This window comes from Clytia hemisphaerica, unplaced genomic scaffold, assembly GCF_902728285.1.
Source record: "Clytia hemisphaerica strain Z4C2 unplaced genomic scaffold, Clytia hemisphaerica genome assembly, whole genome shotgun sequence".
NCBI classification, from domain to species: domain Eukaryota; kingdom Metazoa; phylum Cnidaria; class Hydrozoa; order Leptothecata; family Clytiidae; genus Clytia; species Clytia hemisphaerica.
Window position 1 is genome coordinate 26,230 of NW_027103436.1, and position 22,194 is coordinate 48,423.

At 33.9% G+C, this 22,194-nt stretch overlaps 2 protein-coding genes across 2 annotated transcripts; both read left to right on the forward strand.

Annotated features, from left to right (window-relative positions):
- Nucleotides 1-11,996: 11,996 nt before the first annotated feature.
- On the forward strand, nt 11,997-18,065 carry LOC136798131 (transcriptional regulator ATRX homolog). The gene is made up of 5 exons (XM_067054714.1): nt 11,997-12,016; nt 12,342-12,433; nt 13,433-13,536; nt 14,010-14,150; nt 17,679-18,065. Exons 1-5 carry the CDS (start codon nt 11,997-11,999, stop codon nt 18,063-18,065), a joined length of 744 nt encoding a protein of 247 aa, XP_066910815.1.
- A 2,240-nt stretch (nt 18,066-20,305) lies between these two features.
- On the forward strand, nt 20,306-21,644 carry LOC136798132 (serine/threonine-protein kinase PRP4 homolog). The gene is made up of 2 exons (XM_067054715.1): nt 20,306-20,392; nt 20,664-21,644. The coding sequence occupies exons 1-2, from the start codon at nt 20,306-20,308 to the stop codon at nt 21,642-21,644; spliced, it is 1,068 nt and encodes a 355-aa protein (XP_066910816.1).
- Nucleotides 21,645-22,194: the final 550 nt, after the last annotated feature.

A 22,194-nucleotide genomic window follows, 5' to 3' on the forward strand; every position in this document is an offset into this window, starting at 1 on the left:
ACACCAAGAAAAATAAAAATTGTAGACTCCACCCTGATCAACCATCACCCCATATTGATGATTCCGATAATGAAGTGAATCTTGATTAATTTTAATTTTATTTACTTACTTTACTAATTTACATTGATTTTCAGAACGTTGCAACTTCAGAATGTTTGCAGTCAGATCATTTAAAATTTTATTATTTCATTCATTTTGATGAAAACATAGACTATTGTATTTTCATAATGTGTCTTTTCTGTTTCCTAATAATAGTTTTCTTCTGTTTTGGTCTGTTTTACTGAATGTTTAACTCGTCTACCGACAGAAAATTAATAGGAAGGGGGCTAGTTTTTAGGCAGTGTCAACACTGTTAGACGTATCTGTTGACTAAATTATCACCTTTACTGTATCTTTACTAACAACTGAATATTTTTATCGACAGATTAAAAAATAAAAAATCATAAAAAATTTAAAACATAAGAACCATGGATGAAACTGCAACACTTATCACCGAATTGCTTGGTATAATTCCGAAGGCTACAGACAAAAAAGGAAAAAAGAAGCTTCGCAGAACAAAGACAAGATTAGCAGACGCTTTAGAGGTTAGTTTCCTTTATTTGTTGTGTATTTGATTGGTATTAACAGGCCTTTGTGTGTATGCAGCATGGTTATTCATGGTTATTCAAACCAAGAAGACACTATGCCTTTTACAGAACTTTTAAGATGTTGCAACTCAGACAGCTATTTGAGTTTTGTTGGTAATCATAATTTTCTTATTTTAAATTTCAGAAAGATATCAAAACTTTACTGGAAACAAAATCCATTACTCAAATCAGAGATCAACTATGGGATGGAATATATCAAAAATTTAGAAAGAATGATTCTACAAACCAAGAAAGCCAAGAAATGAACCTACCATCTCAAAAGGTATATATGGCTAATGTATAATTTTTTTTTTTTTTTACAAAATCGTAGTTGATAGTCTAATATCAAATCCTTCCTGCTCATTATTGGTAGGATAGTAGGATAGGTGTTAAAAAGGGTTGGTTGGTTAAAAAAATCCGAAGAAGGATAAAAAGTGGTACGTTATTTTCAAAATTAGGACGAATCTTGTTCAGATCAGATTGATGTGGTACTTTTCCTCCACTTTTAAAGTATAGAAAGAAATATTTTATCTTTTTAACTCTAATATTATATTTCAGGAAGAGCCGAGCGATTTCGAGTACTCATTGTACAATAAAATGGCCGATATAATCGTCAAAGAATCGAAACACTTTCGCCTGGCACGTCAAATCTCATTACGTGGAGCCGCAATTGGAAGTTCAGCAACCGTCAGTGGCATTTCTGGTTTCATGAATGATGAAATTGTATGCGAAGATATAGATCTTTACAAATTAGAAGATCTGGAAATCAAAAATACGCTTTTCAATTTTGCTCACTATAATGTAAAATGGGCATTATTCAAAGGAAAAGAGGTTTTGTTGAAAAGAGTTAGTTACAGCAAAATGTTGAAAAAGGAAAATTCTGCAATGGTTTTGGCTTATGAGCTGAAGATTTTGAAGTTCATCGGCTCTCACCCCAACATCGCCAGCAGTTATGGTCTTGTTGAAAATCCAGAGACACCAATGGCTATGTATGATCATTGTATTAATATGTATTTTGGGCGCTACAAATTGGTTAATCGACCTTTCAGAATTTCTCTAATCAAGGTTTTGCTTCAAGGTTTAACAAGAGCGTTAGACTTCATACATTTCAAGGACATGATTCATTTGAATATGGTAGAGGCCGCGATAGTCATGAAATTTGACCCCAACAAAATGCTGCATTACCCTGTTATCTTTGACTTTTCTTGCTGTTGTCCACAGCAGAGTGCTAAAGTCTTTGATCGACTTTTTCAAGAGAGATTTAAGTCATCCAATCATCTCCCTATTGATGTTATAAAAGGAAAGTCAGTACCTTCCTTTAGTTGTGATGTCTATAGTTTGGGTGTTTTTGTCTCTCATTTCGCGAATCACATGGATAACTCAGAGGATCAGAAGATAATTGATAGTGTCGCTATAAGCCTTTTGAATACAACTTCGGATTCCTTTCCTGACGTTTTATATAATTTTATAGAATGATTACTTTTTTGTATTTTGTATTTTGACATGAAGAAAATATTCATTTCGTTTTCCATTCTACTTGCTTCTTATTTTTTTCTCAGAATCCCTATTTTTACAGTCCATAGAAGGTGAATTTATAAAACAATCGCACTTTTTTCAAAAATAATTTTTTGAACGATTTCCCACGGCCAAGTTTTTTAAAAATGTATTTTGAAAATAGTTTCAGAGAGCGACCTGTAAAGTCTGCTGCAGAACTATTTCAGAAACAATAATTTAACCACTTTTCCACTATTTTTTTGAAAAATGTGAAATATTTTAAGACAGCGACCTGTAGAGTCGGAATCATTGAGACCCTTTCCCACTAGAAATTGTTTTAAGAATTATAAGGTTTTGAAAATAGTTCCAGAGAGTGACCTGTTAAGTCTGCTGCAGAACTATTTCAAAAACAATAATTTAACCACTTTTCCACCTTTTTTTTGAAACCTGTAGAATCGGAATCATTGAGACCCTTTCCCACTAGAAATAGTTTTAAAGAATTATAAGGTTTTGAAAATAGTTCCAGAGAGCGACCTGTAAAGTCTGCTGCAGAACTATTTCAAAAACAATAATTTAACCACTTTTCCACTATTTGTTTTGAAAAATGTGAAATATTTTAAGACAGCGACCTGTAGAGTCGGCATCATTTAGACCCTTTCCCACTAAAAAATTTTTTAAAGAATTAAGATTTTGAAAATAGTTTCAGAGAGCGACCTGTAAAGTCTGCTGCAGAGCTATTGCAAATTTATCCCCTTTCCTACCTGATTTGCGGCTTTTATCGAAAAGTGAAGCCTAGGTTTGGAAGGATTTCCTACAAAGTCTAAACTAAAATATACAATTTCACCGGTTTGAGAGATGTGAAATAGCGTTTGCCGCCTACTTTTTTTGATCTCGCGCTCTGAAAACAATTAAAATGCTAGATCCTATCCATCGGCACAAAATTTAAAAAGTCAAACTTTTGCTTCACTTTTTTTTGCTGGAGAAAGCTTAAAGTTGACTATCTAGCCCTTCGGGCTTTACAGATATCTGTGACCCTGCCCTGAAAAAATTAAGCTTTCGTATTAATTGTTCGCCCCCTATTTCGAGTAAGGCGGTCATCGAAAAATTGTTCTGTTCGCGTCACCGCCCGCTCCCAACTTACTGGCGCAATTTTTTCAATAAAAACCCGGCAATTTTTCACACTGCCCGCCAGCCCGCATGCATTTTTAACACCTGTACCGACGCGAACAGAGCAATTTTTTAATGGCCGCCTAAGGCCTTAAACCATTCTTTTTCTACCGCTTTCTTCATATCGTTTATGGATTCCAATTAAAGAGACTTTTTGCGGGAATAGGGAATGAGTGTACACAATTTTTTGGTCTATGAAAATACTCTACTACTTATTTCGGTCATGGTGAAACATTTCTACTTATTTTTAACTGAAGGTGTCCAGAGAGCTAATGTAGAAGACGTGCTTGGGTCAACCTTGCGTGGATGGTTTCACAGCCATATCTCTCTTCAGTTAATTATACAGTGAAGGTTTCATCCTTAAAAAAAAATTTTATCCACTTCTGAAGTGAATAGGTGAATATAGAATCAATAGTAAGAGAGTAGTTTATAAAATCTTTCCGAAAAGTGTTTTTTTGCTCGGCCAACTTTTATCACCACATGGCATTTTATAAGGGAAAGAGAAACTTCAATAATATTTATATAAGATTTGAGCGAACAATATCTGTGGAATCATAAGAATATATTTTACCAGGATTCTAGTTAACTGGCATAATGAGAGCTCACTAAAAATACAAATTCAAATTTTAAAATTAAACCATAAAGAATTTATACAGTAGACCTAAAACTAAATAAATATCACAGGATATCAGTAAGCAAAAATCAAACTTTTGTTGGCAAAACTTTCTTACTAAACAACGATCAGAGTACATATTTATACATCTTCAAATCCGGTTGGTTGGTGGTTGCTAGAGTAAACTTTTTCAGGTTTTTAAGATCTAGTAAATCAAGTTGGCAATCAACAAAAACTTGAAGCGAATGATAATTCAAAGAAGTGCTTAGCTATGCTATCAAAAAAATTTTCCGACATTTTTCTGACTCGTCCAACTTGGGATTGATGTTTTGAAGGAATTTGAAGGTGAGTCGGTCGGGCGAACAGACAGAACATTATTGATGGTCGCCTTACAAGATTTCCCTGATTGTTATCCGCACATAAATAAAGTAATGAAGGTTGAAATCAAAATTCCTAGCAAATATTATGTAAAAGTTAATGAGATAAAAAATATATTATTCTTGAATATCTGTTTCTGAGATGGCAAGACATCTGGTGAAGTACCCAGATGAATTAAAAACTGCGCAACAGAAGCTAACTTCCGTTTCGCCATGTCCATTTTTGTTTTTATTGGGCTTGAAAGCAACCGTTACAGGGCGGTGTGACTTGAAGAGTGATTCTTTCACAGGTTTCACGTGTCCGTTTAAATATACCATTTTTCGATAACGAAAACTTTGCTTATTTGCATTGCTTTCAAAAGGTCTATCTACAGTTACTGAATTACGTGACCCCTCAGCTCGAAAAAAACAATCGTCATCATGAACAGTCACAATTCGATAGTTTTTTCCTCTCACAATAATGAAGTCATTTACATTAAGCCCATGATCTGCTTTGAGTGAAACATAGTTATCGTCTTTTCTAACTGTAATGGTAAAACCCTCCTTTCGTTCTTCAGGAATTATATCAGCATCATCTGGTTTTAACAGTAGAATGAGGTTTGAAAGCATAACCTTTGGCACATCATCTTTATCGACTTCTATACTGGCTGGTATAAAAACATTGAAAGAGTTCTCTTCTGAGTCAGCAATCTCATTTGTAATCTTCTGAATTGGGAAAACCAAATCCCCACGATTCAACGTTGAGTTGTTTGCTGCTACACAACAAGTTATGTAATAATGCGGCATTATGATCGAGAAATCACGATGGTGGTTGGATTTTACTGTTGCTTTAGCTCCAAATATATTTACAATCATTGCCAATGTTTTAAGTTCACCAGACTTGAAAGTGTTCTTGAATATTGACTGGTGGATGGGATGGGTGGAAATTTTTTTCACAACATCATCAGGTGAATTTCTGAACACGTTGTTTTCTCTTATCCTCTTTCTTGTGTTTTGAGAAAACTCTTGACAACATTGCTTGAAAATGGTTTTATAATTCTCCATCGAAAGCACTGATAAATTTTTTTAAAACCACAATATACTACGTCAACAAACTACTTCTTAGAAAACCACACGAGACACGACCAGACGAATCAGGAAAACCGCAAGTCACAGGAATGCGCTGACTAAGCAAATTTTTCCGTGAACATTAAAATTTACGGAACCGAAGTAGCAAATTTAAAATTATTCCTTCCCGCGAAAACTAAGAGAAGAATCGCCGTGAATGTTGAGTTGCGGGAGAAATCCCGTGTCCTAAGGTCTTGCGATAAGGTCTTCCAACGTTGAACTAGGGGGTCCAAAAATATCAAAAAATTTGATTTTGTGCCAACATTAAATGCCAGAATTGTTCTTTTGCTGAGAGCTGTTGTTCGTTGTTTATTGATGTTCCTACAGGGATATTAACTAGAAACAGAACAATAAATTTTGAGATTCATATCAAAATACAAAACCACAAACAAAGTAAACATGTAAGATCTAGGCCTGAATGTATAATTTCATTGCCATTATTATGTTGCCTCTAACTTCAAAAACATATTTATAGACATTATCAGAATATAAAGATCTTACTTAGTCTTGTACTATTGAAGACTTTGTCTAGGGTTTCTTCATCTATGTTAAATAATCCATCTTTGAAAAGAAAATATAAATTAGTAATTATTTCAAAAATCCAAGATGTTTCCGTGATTTTGAAGTGAAGCTTGAGTAAAAAACCTTTGTATGGACCCACCTGACTCAGAATTTTGAACCAGACTAATGTTGATGTCAGCAGTTTGTTCTAGAAAAGAAAAAAAAATTATTTTGTCTGAATAGCTTAAATCTTTATCATAGAATCTTGCATTCAATGTCAGAGACGCATATAAAATGTTATAATTTACACATTCTATATTAAAGCTAGAAAAACTTACTTTCGTCGAGTACCAATGAATTTTTGGTAGAATTGCCAATAAAAACATCGTTGTATATGGGTGAATCAATTGAATCTGAGAAAGGATTGTTTAAAAAGTGAAAATCAATGAAAGTTTATTTTAAAGCCTTTATAAACAATGTTCTCTGATTTGATGTGATTGATTGATAACCATTCAAAATGTTATAATTAAGTTACCTGGAGTCAAAATAGGTGCATTTTCAACTGTATCTTCTTTCGCTGAGGTCTGTTGTTCATTGTTTGTTGATGTTTCTACAGGAATATTATCTAGAAACAGAAAAATAAATTTTGAAATTCATATCAAAATACAAGCCTTGAATTTCGGCCCAAACATAGAAAGAGAAACTTCAATGTTATAATAAGTTACCTGGAGTCAATTCAGGTACAATGTCAACTGTATCTTCTTTTGCTGAGGGTTGTTGTTCAAGGTTTGTAACCTTTGAGGAGCCTGAGTATAAAAGAAAAATGAGCAGATTATTACTATAAGTATAGCTATCATCTTAAAACAAAAATGACAAATTCTTTATCTAGATAGAAACTGACCATGAAGACCTGAAATACTGACTTTATTGTGGCATGTTGAAAATGTACAAGTATATTCAAGAAATTATTCATAATGTACCAGCTTGGTGAATCTTGTCAGTTGTTCCAGGAGCTTGTTGTGAATAAACGGCTGTATCCTTCGTGGTATATTGGTAAAGAGGAAACAGGATGAAAAAGTTATGACATTACAGCTGTGTTTTTCAATGAGAAGCAGGCTTAATACTCAGCTTTTTCCATGGTTAATTTGAGAGGGCCAACAGAGGATTCCCAAAAGTAAAGAGACTAAAGGATAAAACGAGTTAATTTTGATAGGATATATGAAGAAAATTCTTATTTTTTCAATGTTCTCAAAAATGCCTCCCTGACTGCCAGAAAAAATAAAGTTTCATACCATTTTCATTAAATAAACAGTCGATTTCAAAAGGTATTGTTTCTCCATCGATGTCCCACCTCACATTAAGTTTTTGGCCAGATCGTAATGTCACCACACCAAAAACACGTGCATTTTGCCAATTATCACCAAATTTGGAGTATGACCAACGATCTTGCACAACCTACTTTTATTCTTTTCATTCTACAAACTACTTAAAAGATTTCTTTCTTCAATATTACTAAAAGAAAAACCAAAATAACTTCTAATTTATCAAAACAAAATCCTGAGCTGATAAAAGATTCTTGCTAATATATAAATTTTTGGGTTAAAAAAACTGGCTGAAACCCAATCCTAAACTTGTATGTCTAATATGTAAAAATTTGTGAAATAGTTTTTACAGAACAAATCAAACATCTGAAACATAACAAAGCATGCAAAACACAATATCTTTTTACTTTATAGACATTTATAGAAGTTACCTAGGTTGAAATAATATCAATATAAAATATTTACCAAACCCACTAAAACCATGTGCTCCTTCTTTTCTAACAATGTTTCTCTGAGATTGAAATGAAACTTTCAATTCTAAACGTTTCGAATGTTATTCATTGTCACTGCATGAAATATGCAGCTAGCGCAATCGCACCTTAGCGAACATTTGTTATTTTCGTTTCATCGTAAATCGACTTTAGTTATATCGATAATATTTTCGCGAAAATACCAATTTACGAGTCGATAGTTCGAAACACCATATATCGCGTAATCGCGAGTTTACGAAAATTTGGTATAATCGTTAAGGGCGACTGTCAAATATGCTTATGTACGCGACACAACGAATACTCGGAAAAATCGCAAATCGGATTTAACGAATACTAGCTTTTTCGTAAACGACGTTTTAGGAAGATATGCTATTTTCTGTCATTACCGATATAACTAAAATTCTTACAACGATTTTGTGCGATTATTTGTCTGATCTGGTTAAGCAAATCTTGAGCTGAATTTCGCGTGGATACAACTTTTTAGCTTCTTTATAAAAAATGTCCACTATCATACAGAGTGCCTCGTGGCAGTCCGCACATTTTGGTTAATGCAATCTTATTCAAATTTTCATAGTATGTTCAGGACGTCAAAAAAAGTCTAAAAGGTATCAGATTCAAACTTCACATATACTTTTGTGTACTTAACAAGCGTCCCCCCGGTTATTAGTTCTTCGAAAATTTTCCACCTAGGATATTCTTATTCCAACCCCCCTCCCCGTTTATTAAGTTTTGAGATTGTTTCCACCCGATCCACTTATTCCAACCGATTGGCCCATTTTTTTAAGAAGCAAAAAAGTGGTTCGAAAGCTATGGTGAAAATGGCGAGAAAACTTTTGAAAGAGCAAAAAATTTCAAGATTTTCAAAATAGTTGACCCTTTATCTAAGCAACCACATAGTTTTAGTTTAGGCAAAAAAAGGGCCAATCAAAAGACATCAATAAAATATGCATTTGCTGAAAATTTCAAGACCAACAGACATTTTGGCAAAAGTTTTCAGAATTTCTTTCGAGAAAAACGCATTTAAAGTTTGACTGAAAAAATAATCAACTTTTTTTCCACTTTCCTGGAACCTGATCGTATATAGAGAACTCAAAAGCAATTCAAAGTCTCACAATCGTTTATAATCTTTGTCTAATTTCCTTTTGAAGTAGTGCGATTAAAAGTTACAGCCTTCCAAAGTAGGCCTAAAAAATGACAATAAACGGGCAAAAACAGTCAAAAAGGACGTAATTCGGGTGAGGGTTTTGGTCATCTCGTCTAAAACTTTGTCTGCTAATCGGAGGGTCGGCTAATTGAGTGCCTGTCTTTTGATTTTTCTTATAGGGATTTGAATAGGGAACGACCGGGAAAATAGAATTGTCCGCTAATCAGAGATGTCCGCATATTATAGTGTTCGTCATACTGTGTATAACGTATGTAAATGAACTTTCAAATTTGAAATGAAGATAAAACTGATAAAAATTTACTTAACAAAAAAATGAACGAAAATAAAATTCTAAAATGTACTTGACAATAAGACTAAATTTTACCCTCAATACTGTAATAAGTTTCGTATATGAACTTGAAAACTGAAAAGTAATTTTACGTGGAAGCACAATCAACAGTTATCTCAAAGAGTTTGTAATTCCCTGCAAACAGCCTTTCTCATACAAAGAAATGGAAACAGAGTGCAAGGACAGGAAAAATATAATCTTTTTATTTCCGACAGAACCATATTTTAACCAAAGTTTGAGGCTGAGGTACGATGTAAAAATCTTACAGTTTTGCTTGCGATTTTGACTTGTGATTCTTGCACAAAGAAAAAACTATATATTGGCTGATATTGAAGCATTGAGAAAAATCTCATCGAATTATCATTAATTAAATAATCACCTTAAAATTTATCGCACCTAACATATAGGGTAAATCATATTAAAATAAAATCTATTCCTTTTTAAGTTCTTTAATTGGATAAACTTTTGCAGGGATTAACTTTTGCGGGGATTACATCTCGCAAATTTTAAGATTTAGCAGGTAATCCGCCAAATTTAATCCCTGTGAAAGTTTATCCCATTAATGACAATTACAAACCTAGAGAAATTTGCCGACGAGGAACAAGAGCCAAAACATCTTGGCCTGAAATCTCCGTGTTAAAGCAAATAAATTTTGAAAATATACGTTGGACAGGAATGAAACTTGATGCACCTGTGGGTAAAGATAAATGTTTATACCATATCTCGACGGGTTTTCTGTAAATAGATTGTAAATCATCAGGTGCTTTTTGATACCATTCAACATAGGCAAGTGTGTGCGTATATGCTACGTCTTCGAGAAATATATTATGTTTAACAAAATATTTTATTTGACCTGGCACTGGGTTGAGATACATTTGGTTGAACTGCTGTATATCGCCATTATTTGAAGGCCAAAATGCCATTACAAAGCTTGATTTGAAGCTTCTAGAGGTTTCCGATCCCAGAATTGTATTGCCAATGAAAACTTCAGTTGATTTCCAGCAAGATTCTGGGACTAGTAGATTAGCAAAGTCATTCGGGTACAGCTTTGCATACATTTTTCTCAAGCAAGAGTAACTTTCAGGGCCCAATGTAAAGCGGAACAATTTTCTAGGAAAAGAAACGACTTCATTCATCATCCAGCATGCTTGGTTTTCATATGGAAAACTTCTCGATTTCAATTGTTGAAATGCAACCAAATTTTGACATAACATTTCATTCAAAGTTCCTCGCTCGTTTTTCGCTTGCTTAACAGAATCAAAAACCTGTTTCATCAAAATCAAATTTTCATCTACGTCATCATTCGTTAACGAGAATACCGCATCGTCACGAAGGAAACGTTTCATCATCTGGATTTCGACATTTCGCTTATTGTTCGGTATACTTCCGAGTAGACCATTAAATCTTTCAAAACTAAAGAGCCAGAACGAGTAAACTGGTCCAAAATCTAGAAGGCAATCTTGAATATGACCATGCAAGTGAATGTTTGGGGTGACGCGGTCCTCACCATACAAAGACTGAAAAGTATGACAAAATCGCATTATGTATGTGTCAGCAATTTTGATATCATTCAATGAGATTGAGCGAACGCAAAGGTATCCACAAGCAATAACAAAGTATCTCCAACATTCAAAATCTGCACGGGGGATCAATCCCTTCAAGGCGTAAACAGAAAAGTAGAGAGTCCAATTCTTCAATTCGTCAGCTGTAAATGCGTCAAAACCACTCTCGATTTTTGTTGGAAGTTTACCCAATTCACTCGGAACAATTGCACTATCAACACGACTTTGAAGAAGAGGAAACGTGTTCTTGTTGAGATAATTTTTCTCTTTCCAGATGCGTAACATCAATTTCGAAGTACCTAGGAAATGAAATACATTTTACATTATTTCAGCGGTGTTTTTGTATGATTTCTAAAATCTGAAACCCTTGCCGACTGATGGGGAGATGCACTGCTTAGGTTTAAAAAATGGATCCTACATGGGACTCAAATTTGGAAAAATTATGCCGAAATTTGCGAAAAAGTGACCCTGAATGGGGTTGAAATTCTAAAATTTTCTACTTTTCCCAAAAAATACCCTAAAAAGTGGCACATCCTCGTAACCCATTTTGCCCTAGTACCCCCTGGGTCTGAAATGTTGTTCTATATGAATGATGAATTATGATCTAAAATGCATACCTCAATCCATGATTGAGTTTCTTTTTGATTAATAAAACAATTATTTTTACCTAAAAACAAGTTATGCATTGGGTCAATGATAACCATGGATATTAAATCAACATATGGAAGCTCAGACAAAACAGAATATCTGGAACCGATTTCACTCTCTTTGGCACTTCGCTCTGTGGGAGTTTTGCATGCGTTTACTTTCTCCATATCTCGTCTGTGATTTTCGTTTGTTCTAGGATTCCATTTTGATCTATCGAAACCGCTATAGTTCCTTTCACCAATTTTGCCAGGGAATTTCTTTTTGCATTTTGAACATCCAAGAACTGCACTGTGTCCTAAAATGTAGAAAGTTTTGATAGCTCATGAAATCTGACAGAAATCTCTTTAATGTAGGATCAGTTAGGATAAAAATTTTACATGCTTTTTTATAAGCATACCTTCTATAAGAATATCAGGATGAAAATTGGCCAATCGCAAGAATACCTCCAGGGTGAGTTTCACAGATTTTGATAAGAATATGGTGATTTTCTATTTAGTAACAAAAATAACTCTCAAATAGGTCATTTCTTATGTTTGTATAAAGATCAAGTCTGAAAAAGTAAGAATGCGTTAAGAATATTGGCAAATTCTTAAGAATGCTTGATCCTCCGCCAAAGTACACTATTCTTATATAAAAAAGCGAAAATGGCCAAAACTCGTGAAAACGGGAAAACTAATCCACGCAAAAATTTATCCACTTAAGGTAAACTTCAAAGTAAATTTTTGATTTACAAGTGCCTAAAATTTCCCTATCCGCCCAATTAAATCCCCGCCAAATTATGCAAATTCTACCATCCAAGTGTATTTCTTATTTAACAAGATTTCTTGCATTTCATGCATGTTATGTTCATTCACTACATGGATGTTGTGTCACTCTCCTACTTGTTGAAAAGCCTGATTTGATTACCACTGTGCTTATAAAAGTTAAATTTTCATTTTAGTCCATTCACTGAAGCAAACAGAGAATTGTCCAAACGAATCTTGGAACTTGTAAAAGGCACAAGCCCTGAAACTTCATCTGAAGAAATCACAAGTAAAGACTTGAATTTATTCTATGATTTTTTAAAATAGGAGCCTGTGAAAGCATGCTTATAAGAGGGTGGCACTTAATGGAGGAAATATACCGTCAATCAGGGTTACTTTCATAAGCAGGTGGTAACTTTCATCAACTCCAAACAGCAGATTTTTCTGGTCTGTTATTTTTAATTGCCAGACGATCTCAATCGAACGGAATCAACGATCAAACCAAATCAAACCAAATCAAACGCAATCAAATCTCAATCGAACGTCAAAATTCTGAGTAATATTCGATTGGTTTGATTGTTGTTTGACTGCATTCGATTATCGTTCGATTGCGTTTAACATAAAGCAAAGAAGAGTCTTTGACGCCCTTTGTTGTCCCATCGGGATCAACTACCATAAGAGTTATATTAGGGAACTCAACTGTAAGTAAGGCAGAATTCTGTAATCCAAACATCCGAACGCAATCAAACATCAATCGAACGTAATCGAACATCAAGCGAACGCAATCGAATATCAATCGAATCTGAAAATTGCAGTAATTTTCGATTGAGATTCGATTGCGTTTAACAATCGAATTTCAATCGGTCGATTGCGTTCGATTTGGTTCGATCGTCGATTCCGTTCAATTGAGATTGTCTGGTAATTGAATGTAAATTGAATGCAAACAAGTTGTAAATAAGTACTGTGTTGTTTTTCTTTACTTTTACAAATTGCAGACCAGAAAAATCTGCTGTTTGAAGTTGATGAAAGTTACCCCTCATTTATGAAAGTAACCCCGATTGACGGTAGGACTGTTTAAACAGGCAACCCTCACACCAGACATCCACATTCCAACCTATTAAGTTATTTTGGGTCTGACTTCAAAGATCTTTCTTTTGATAGCCTATTTTCGAGCTTTTATCCTTGGCTCAACAAAGTTGATTCACTTTCCAAATATATTTTTTTCTTGCATTTTACTTCCGACCAAATCAGTCAGTCTGTATCATGATTTTAATTTTATTTAATTCAGATGCAATACACATTCGTTTCAAGTCCATTAGAGACACAAATCGGCGAAGAGGGAAGAATCCCAACTACAAAAAGGATATGGCCAAAAAATCACGTAAAGATCAGGTGAGTTGTTTTGGCTAATTACTTTGAAGCTGTCCAGGCACAAAAACTAGGTTCTATTTTTATGGTAGAAAATCTAAGTTTAAATCTTTAACCACAAACAGTTACTTTTTATGGCTGACAGGTGCTTGCAGACACTTTGAATGGAGATTACAAACGATTTTGTCGGTCAATTTTTTTTCTTTCAGTCAAAAGTTTCTAATTTTGATGAAATTTAAGACTTCTTTAATTTTTAGAGTGCACTTTTTCGAAAATGTAAATTAAAAAAAGGTCCCTGGCTCAATTGGGGCGGCGGACTGTCAAAAGCACCTTCGCCATTAGATTTAAAGGTGCCCCTCAATTGACTAAATTCGCCCAGCTGACAAAGGTTTAAACTAATGTTTACTTCTGTCAAAATACCTGCTTGATTCTTGGCTGTCTTAAATAGCAATCTTTTTATTTGATTCTCATTTGACATTCTATTTCTTCATTAACAGAAACTCCTTACACGTATTACAACGTTGAACGATTCCACGTTGGATTCATGTTCAAAGAAATTATGGAGAAAAATCGTAACCATTGATATGGTATCATCAGACGAAGATGATGAGGTTGATGGGGACGTCAAAACTTTTATTGTTAGGAAACCCACCTGGAGACCAAAGCAAATAGACCAATTATTGAGGTGTTGGACAATCACCATGATAAGAGTAGAAGTCAGCGGTCTAAATTTCAAAGTTATAAACGTGTTCTTGGACCTGACTCCTTGAGGCCTGAGCCTGATTGGTCAGGGTCTCAGTTAACTGCGATGAAAAAATTGGATTTAATCCCCAGCCACAATGAGGATGAGTAGTTTGCTCGCTCCCTCTAGCTGGTTGATTATTTTCAAAATTTTCATGGCAGTTGAGGTGAGGGGAATTAATGAACTGGTTTACCATCCGCTACCGCTCAAGTTCATTATTTCTTTAAAAACTCATTATTTTCTTCTTTTTTTCATGCCAAACTATCCAAAACACTCCTCAAAGTAAACTAAAATAACATCTTCGCTACGCAAAACCATGTTTTCGGGCGTTTTTTAAAGCAGTGGGTGGTTACAAGGGTGTTTTAAAAACTTACATTTTAGACGCATCTCAATTTTTGAATTTTTGTGCATGTGATTTTGATTCTGAAAGTGAAAGCAACTGTTTCACAGTGGAATTCAAGTTTAGAAGCTACCAGGTAGAAATAATGAATAATGAAGTTTTGCTGCATCAAATATTTATGTGACGGTAAACCGGTTCATTAATTCTTATCGCCAGAGTGAATGAATTAGTCCCTCTTTTTAAAAAAAGATTTGATGGACTTGTCAGCTCTAAGATTAGGCTTATTGTTTTGAAATTTGACTTCTGACTATTAATACTGTGTAAAGCTTTCTAAATTTTCCTACATTCTTGAAAACAACTTTTTAACAAAAGATTTTACACCTAAAGTGCTCTGTTCATGGAGATTGCAACACCTTTGACAATTGGCCTGTTTTCTTTGGATTCCAGTAGAGCAGACTTAAACACTGTGAAATCAAAATTTTGTGACATTCCAAAAAATCTTTCTGAAATATTTTTACAGCATTCTGACTAAGTTCAGAATCAGGTTCACAGTTACAGACTGTCTAAACGAATTTTGAGTGATCAAACTAAAAAGTTTCGTCTTTAAAGTTAGTTATTCGATCTGTTTAGTTTCTTTTTTTTTGTGAGAAATTAATTTGCTCTAATAAGTAAGTATAGTAAGTAAGTCTAATAAGTATAAAATAAGTCAAAAATCCTCCTAAAATTCAACAAATCTTTTTCATCTTCTATCATCGTCTATTTTTCATCTATTCAATTTTTTGAAGGGTCAACCATGGTTTGTCCCGAGGGGAAAATTTGAGCTCTAGATTGCTTGAAAATGCACTCAGAACAAAATGCTTTCGAGAACAAATTAAAAATTAAAAAAGAAAAACTTGGCATTTTGCAAAATAACCATTTTTGAACAAATTAGCGCTCAATAGTTGAGGCACAACTATTATGACTAGTTTTATTTTGTCTGTGTATCTCCAAACCTGTCGTCTATTTTTTATCTTTTCAATTTTTGGAAGATCTAAAGATGAGTTTTTGGTAACTAGCCTTCTGTTGAAATATCTTTTGTTACTTTGAATAAAATCAGTCTATGTTGCTCAGATTACATTTCAAATTTGTCCCCAGTTTTTCTAATTCAAGATGCCTTTTGTTAATATTTTTTTGATCTTCTAAGTTAGCAGTAAGTATAACTGGTGATTTAGCCATAATGAGAGAATTTCTTTTAGAACGAATAATAGTTTACCAATACATAAAGTAATTTTATTTCTGTTACATTATTTCAGTCTTCCTGTGGGTGATTTTTTTTTCGATAGAACATTTTTCTGATTGCTGACTTCAGGTCGATTTTAGAAATTTATTTCTTAAATTTTTCTAAAATCCTCCTAAAAAATTGAAAATTCTCCTAAAATTTGACCAAAATCCTCCTAAAATTTGTCCTAAAATTAAGATATTCAGGCGTGGGATCCCTGTTAAATTGACAAAATAAGGCAAAATAGGACACCAACTTTCATCCCCAAACAAATTGCCAGTTATAGAGTGGGTCACTTGGTACAAATCTGTAATTGATTCTGGTATTGAATTATATTTATTATAAATTATATTTTTATCTGTACAAAATAGCGAGGTCAAGAATCGGGTGATAACTCACGACGACGGACAATTATCTACCGATACTTAACCTCGCTTTTGTTATTTTTTAAAAACTACTTACCGTAGAACTGCTAAGGCCTAACTTGCCAAAGCTACAAAACTTCTGATAGTTATGTGGTGTAGCCACAACAAAAATAAGATAAACTAAGCTGCTCAAGCAACGTAAAACTCTGATTTCCTCTAAAATGAACGAAAGTAAACTTATTTAGTTCAATCCTAGAAATATCCATTTTTTTGGGTTTTAAAATTTGCAAATTGAGCCCTTTTTTGCGTGTATAGAGCGGTCCTACGGTAGATAATATTATGATGATAATATTAATAAAATTATAACTTATTTATAACTTCAACTAGAATTTCTATATAATTATTTTCATTATTGTACATTTCTATGAATTTTATTTTGAATTGTATATAAACGAATTTTGTTCACTAGTAAAACGAAAATACAGCGAAAACACTAAATAATGTTGTCTTTCATTGAGTAAACATAAGCAATTTTTAATACCAAGAAATTTAGAGTTATTGTTTCATAAAGCGTTTGAACATGTTAATTGGACTTGATCAAAAAAAACGGTCGAGGAAGAGAATGAATTTCATCATCTATTCGCTTTCAAAAATTCTAATTTTCCTTCATTCGTAAAACGAAGCATAGTTGGTCTTTCTCAGTAAAACGTTCACAGCGCATGATGGAATTTCTCATATTTTCGCTGTCAGAAAGTTCAATTTTCCTTCATTCGTAAAACGAGCATAGTTGGTCTTTCTCAGTAAAACGTTTGCAACGCATGATGGAATTCCCCACATATTCGCTGTCAGAAAGTTCAATTTTCTTAAATTCGCAAAACGAAAATTTCCTCTTCTAGCAATTTTCCTAACCTCTGAAAGACCATATTTTCGCGCTGTCGATATTTATCGTAAAAAGCTCTGATCGACTAGTTTCGCTGCATATCGCATGTGCGATAGATAATTATTTCATGCAGTGTGTAATGTCTTCTTTTTTGTTTCTGCTTCTTTTTGTCAGAAAAGAAATTCCTAAACCTGTTGGTTACTTCTTTATTCAAATTTTTTTTTCCAGATTGGCAACTCAAAAAATTTTCTTCTAAGCCAAAAAAGTTAAGTTTTGACCCAAAGAAGCCATTTCAGTCAAAAAGCCAAAATTCATAAAAATGTGGGTTACTTCCTTTTGTCAGAAAGGGGCAGGTCTGTCGTCAAAAATGCGGCGCATTTTTTAAGGCTTCACCTTTTCTTGCCTGAGAAAGGTTAGAGATTTAACTCTAGCCCTTCGGCCTTTAAACTCAATGACTATATCTTCCCTTGTACAAGAAGTTGTGCAAGGGATTTTATGAATTAATTATTGCTCATCTGAAATTTTTCAATTTTGTTTGAATTTTGTTAAAGCTTGCATTTAAATGTACTATCATTTTTTAGAACTCAACTCTGGTAAAGTCAACATCACCAAAATCCATCACAAAAGCAAAGTCTAAACAGGTCACGGAGCCATCAAAGTCCAAAAAGGTTGCCAAGCTATCAACATCTAAGCAGGGTGGTGCCCCAAAGTCCAAAAAGGTTGCTGAACCATCAAATTCAAAACAGGTTGACAAGTCATCAAAGTCATCTGAACAGGTTGCCAAGCCAAAGGTCACGGAGCCAACAAAGTTAACCAAGAAAAAGGTCACCAAGTTATCAAATTCCAAACAGACCACCGAACCATCAAAATCAAAAAAGATTGCTGTCGAGCCAGCAAAGTCAAAACAAGAAACATCAACTACCAACAAAAGTAAATCAAAACTAGTAAGATACTTACAGTTATTGTAATAGATATTCACTTTAGTATTTCCCCATCATGTGCAGTGGTCGGGTCTAGAAGAAAAATAAATTTGTAACAATTTAAAGATAATTTTGGGTAACTTTGAGAAGTTATCATGATATTTAACAAGAAAGTTTTAAAATAGAAGGAATAACAATGATCTTCTTTCCTTTGAGTGATCTTCAGCACATTAACACCTGACGCTATTATATATTTCCCTCTTTCATAAGTTCTCGGGTTTCCGACTTTTTAAAAACACAATAGGTGTATTGTCAATTCGATGTCCAATCAAATCGCTCGATTCTTAATCGCTGAGAGCGCAAGCGCATTTTGAAGCGTATCATAACATAAGACGAAAAATCATTTCTCACATTTTTGTATATAAATGTGAAATTTTAAAAAAGGTTTCAAATTATAAACAAAATTAAAACCAGAAACCCTATTTATCATGAATAACTGACGAAGGAAGATTTTTCAATATCATCGGATCAATATAAATTAAATATATTTAATATATATCATTTAAAGAGAAAATAAAATCTTTCAGAAAAACAATCCTATAACTTTGTTTGTTATCAAAAGTGTTGGCAAATCAAAAAATTACATTAAATATCATTAACTTTGTGTTTTGTTGTATCGAAACTAGCACTGTTAATTTTCTTCCTGAGTTTTTCTTTTCAAAACATCTCGAGAAGTGATAATTCCAAGGATTGCATTAATTCTGAATTCTCATTAAAGTTTTTATTTGTCAATTTTCGAGACAGTAAACCAAAATTGTTGAGTACTCCTGACCATGTACAGGCTTGTACAAACATTTCCAATGAGAAATCCTCATTAAATTTCAATGTTAAATCAATAGCAGGTTGAACATGATTATTGTTCCAAGTTGTTCAATAAGTTGTTTCTTGACAGGTTGCATGGTATCTTATAAATTTTTTCGACAGTCACAGCATTACTTCATTCAACGTTTTCTATTGAATTTTTCCATCATTCTTTCTTCCTTTACCACAATCAATAAGCTCCATTACAGATGGTACATATGCTTTGGTGTGGAGAACGTGACAGTGACAGTCACAAGTTGCAGGCAATACAAACTTTGTTGGGATTGACCTAGACGATGAAAGAAATACAATTTTAATAGCTAAGCGACTTGAAGAAAGGTGATGAAAATTTTCTCTGGCAAATTAAAAGATACTCATGAACCAACAGTATAACAGAGTATAATTCCCTTTTGGTCAATTCTTGCCATCCCAAAGAAAAACTGAAAACATAATACCCTCTCTGGCTTACAAAAAATAGCCATGAATAGGGAGACTCTTTAAAAAACATAATTTACCTTGTGTGTAGCTATTCAAGTCTGATTCCAAAATGTTGAAGAAATACTGTTTTGTAATCAAATACAACTTTCTTTCCACACACTCTACATGAATCATCCAATTTTTCCTGTGTTCTCTTTCCAAAGCTGACGTTTTGTTTTCTATTACGGTATTACATAATGTATATTACTTTCTTGCTGTAAAAAACAAAATGGAGGACAAATTCTCGGAAGTTTTCAAACCGAAAATTCAGAATTTTAAGTGCTCTACTAGAATTTAAATCCTATATGCATGCAAAAGATCTATGTACCACAAGAAAGCCACACTTCTATACTTTTCATAACGATGCACACATTATATTTCGAAAATTCCACGAGTAGCTACCTAACTTTAAATAAGACCCCCTAAAATGTAAAGAAAAAATTATCCTTCAAATTTTCTTCGCCAAATCTCATCTCATAAGCATGTTTCTTCTCTCTCTTGATATGTTTTGTGTAGTTCAAACATTCCACAAGATCATTCAGCAAAAATTCTTGATTGGTAAACAGTTTTTGTAGAGAAATCTTTAAAAATATCTTGGATGGTCAAGAAAAATCTTAGTAACCAATTGTCGTAAAATTGTCGGTTTGCCGAGAAACGCAAAAAAGGACTGGGGCGATATGCCAAGCTTCACTTTCTATTATAGCAATATCATAATAGGGAAATCAATGGAAACGGCCCGCGCAACGACCGCGTTGTTATTCCTTCTCTTTTAAAACTTTCTTGTATTTAATTTTGGAAAGTGAAAGAGGTCATATTCTGGTAAAAACTGATATTTTGAAAGTTTAAGAAAATTCTTGAAAACCAGTTTTTGCCAAAAATAAGTACTTATAATAAATAATTTTTTCAAGTAAGAACAAGGAATGACCATGAAAACTATTATTTATTAGGTGATGGATGGAAAACCAAAATCTAAATCAAAAGCAGCTAAATCTGAAAGAGCTAAAGACTCAGTTAAAGATAGCAGTGGTCCAGAACCGGTAAGATACTTACAATTATTAGATATTGCTAATAGAGTTTCCAAAATGTTGTTCCAAGTTTGTCACAGCTCTTAAGTTTGTATTCACGTGATGTCAGAAGATCCGTGAGAAGGAAGAAAAGGACTTATCTTTTTGTCACTGTTTATTTTTGGACGGGCAAATTTTAACAAGAAGTAATTCATAATCGTAATTCAAATCAGTCTTAGAGGATTTTTACATTTAGTAGAATAATGACTTGTTTTATTCAGAGCTCGCGTTTTCATTTTTATAGGATCGAAAAATTAGTCAAGGAGAGAAAGATGTTGTGAAAGCCTTCCACCACCGCCAAAATAGTAAGATGGAAAAGGTATTTTCCAAAAAGAAAAAGGTTAAAGCAAAAGATCCACAAAACTTTTTAGAAAAACCTAAAAGAAAGTCATCATCACCATCACTGTCACCGTCACCCTCGCCTTTGGTGTCAGAATCAGGTTTACGACGGTCTTTGTCACCATGGTCACCTTCAAAGTTACCATCGCAATCTCGGTCCCCATCACGTTTACGTTCATTGTCATCGCCGTCAAGCTCGTTAACATTATCATCTTTACTGTCAAGCTCGTGTACATCATCATCATCTTTACCATCACATCCACGTTCACCGAAAGCGAAACTGCTTGAGACTCCTTCAACTGTGGACAGGTTATCTCTATTGTCTTCAACAGCTAATTCGCCATCCTTTGGTCAAGAATTATCAAATGTGTCGTTTACTACACCAGTAGCAAAAAGCCCAAGACAACTGAAATCAAGAAAATCACCAATCGCAAATAACCAGGCTGTGGCTGTACAAACATCACCAACAGTTGATTCTATCATCCAAAGAAATGGCACCCCTGATTTTTCAAGACTATTTGGTTCTACTCAATCAACACCGTTCAATCACAAAAACATGCAAATTGAAGATCTACGCCGTGACATTACCGAATGGAAAGAACAGATGAGTAATCAATTGACAGAAATCAAATGTCTTTTAACAAATTTGACTTCTCCTCCATCTAAGGACAGCAATGAAGGCGTCATCGATGTTACACAAATGGACAAGTATATCCACACCGATAACTTCGCTCAAAGCTTTCTTGCTCAACTACAACCTGAATTACTGTCAGGTTCACTCAATCAACAGCATCAACAGGGAGCGTCAAACCATCACCAACAACAATCTTTGAACCATCATCGACAACAGCCGTCACCATACAACAATCATCAACAACGAGCCTGATACCTTCAGCAAGACTATTCAAATAAGCTTCCATCATCAAACCAGTCTTCTCAAGAGAGCGATATCAATCATTCGCATACAATATCTAAATCAGAGAAAAAGGATATGATCAAGTTAGCATCTGAGCACGGACTTGTATTAATCAACAGTGGTCAAAGCATTTTTTTTCTGTGAGACGGAAAATTTCTTGATAGAGATATTTTGGTATACAGTGACACCCGCAGGCCCCAGCATAATTTTTCAGATTTTTTACCCCCTAGATTGGCTAGAAAGGCACTAAAATTTGTTTATTAAAACAACTCAGAATGTTCTTAGAATGCCTATCATACAGCGAAAATAAATATCTATCAAAAACCACTATTTCTTGCTAAATAACCATTTCTAACTGAGGCGGAAAACTTTGACGTAAATTTCTGTGAGACGGAAATCCGTCTGAGACGGAAGAACTTTGATCACTGACAGTGGTCAAAGCATTTTTTTTCTGTGAGACGGAAAATTTCTTGATAGAGATATTTTGGTATACAGTGACACCCGCAGGCCCCAGCATAAT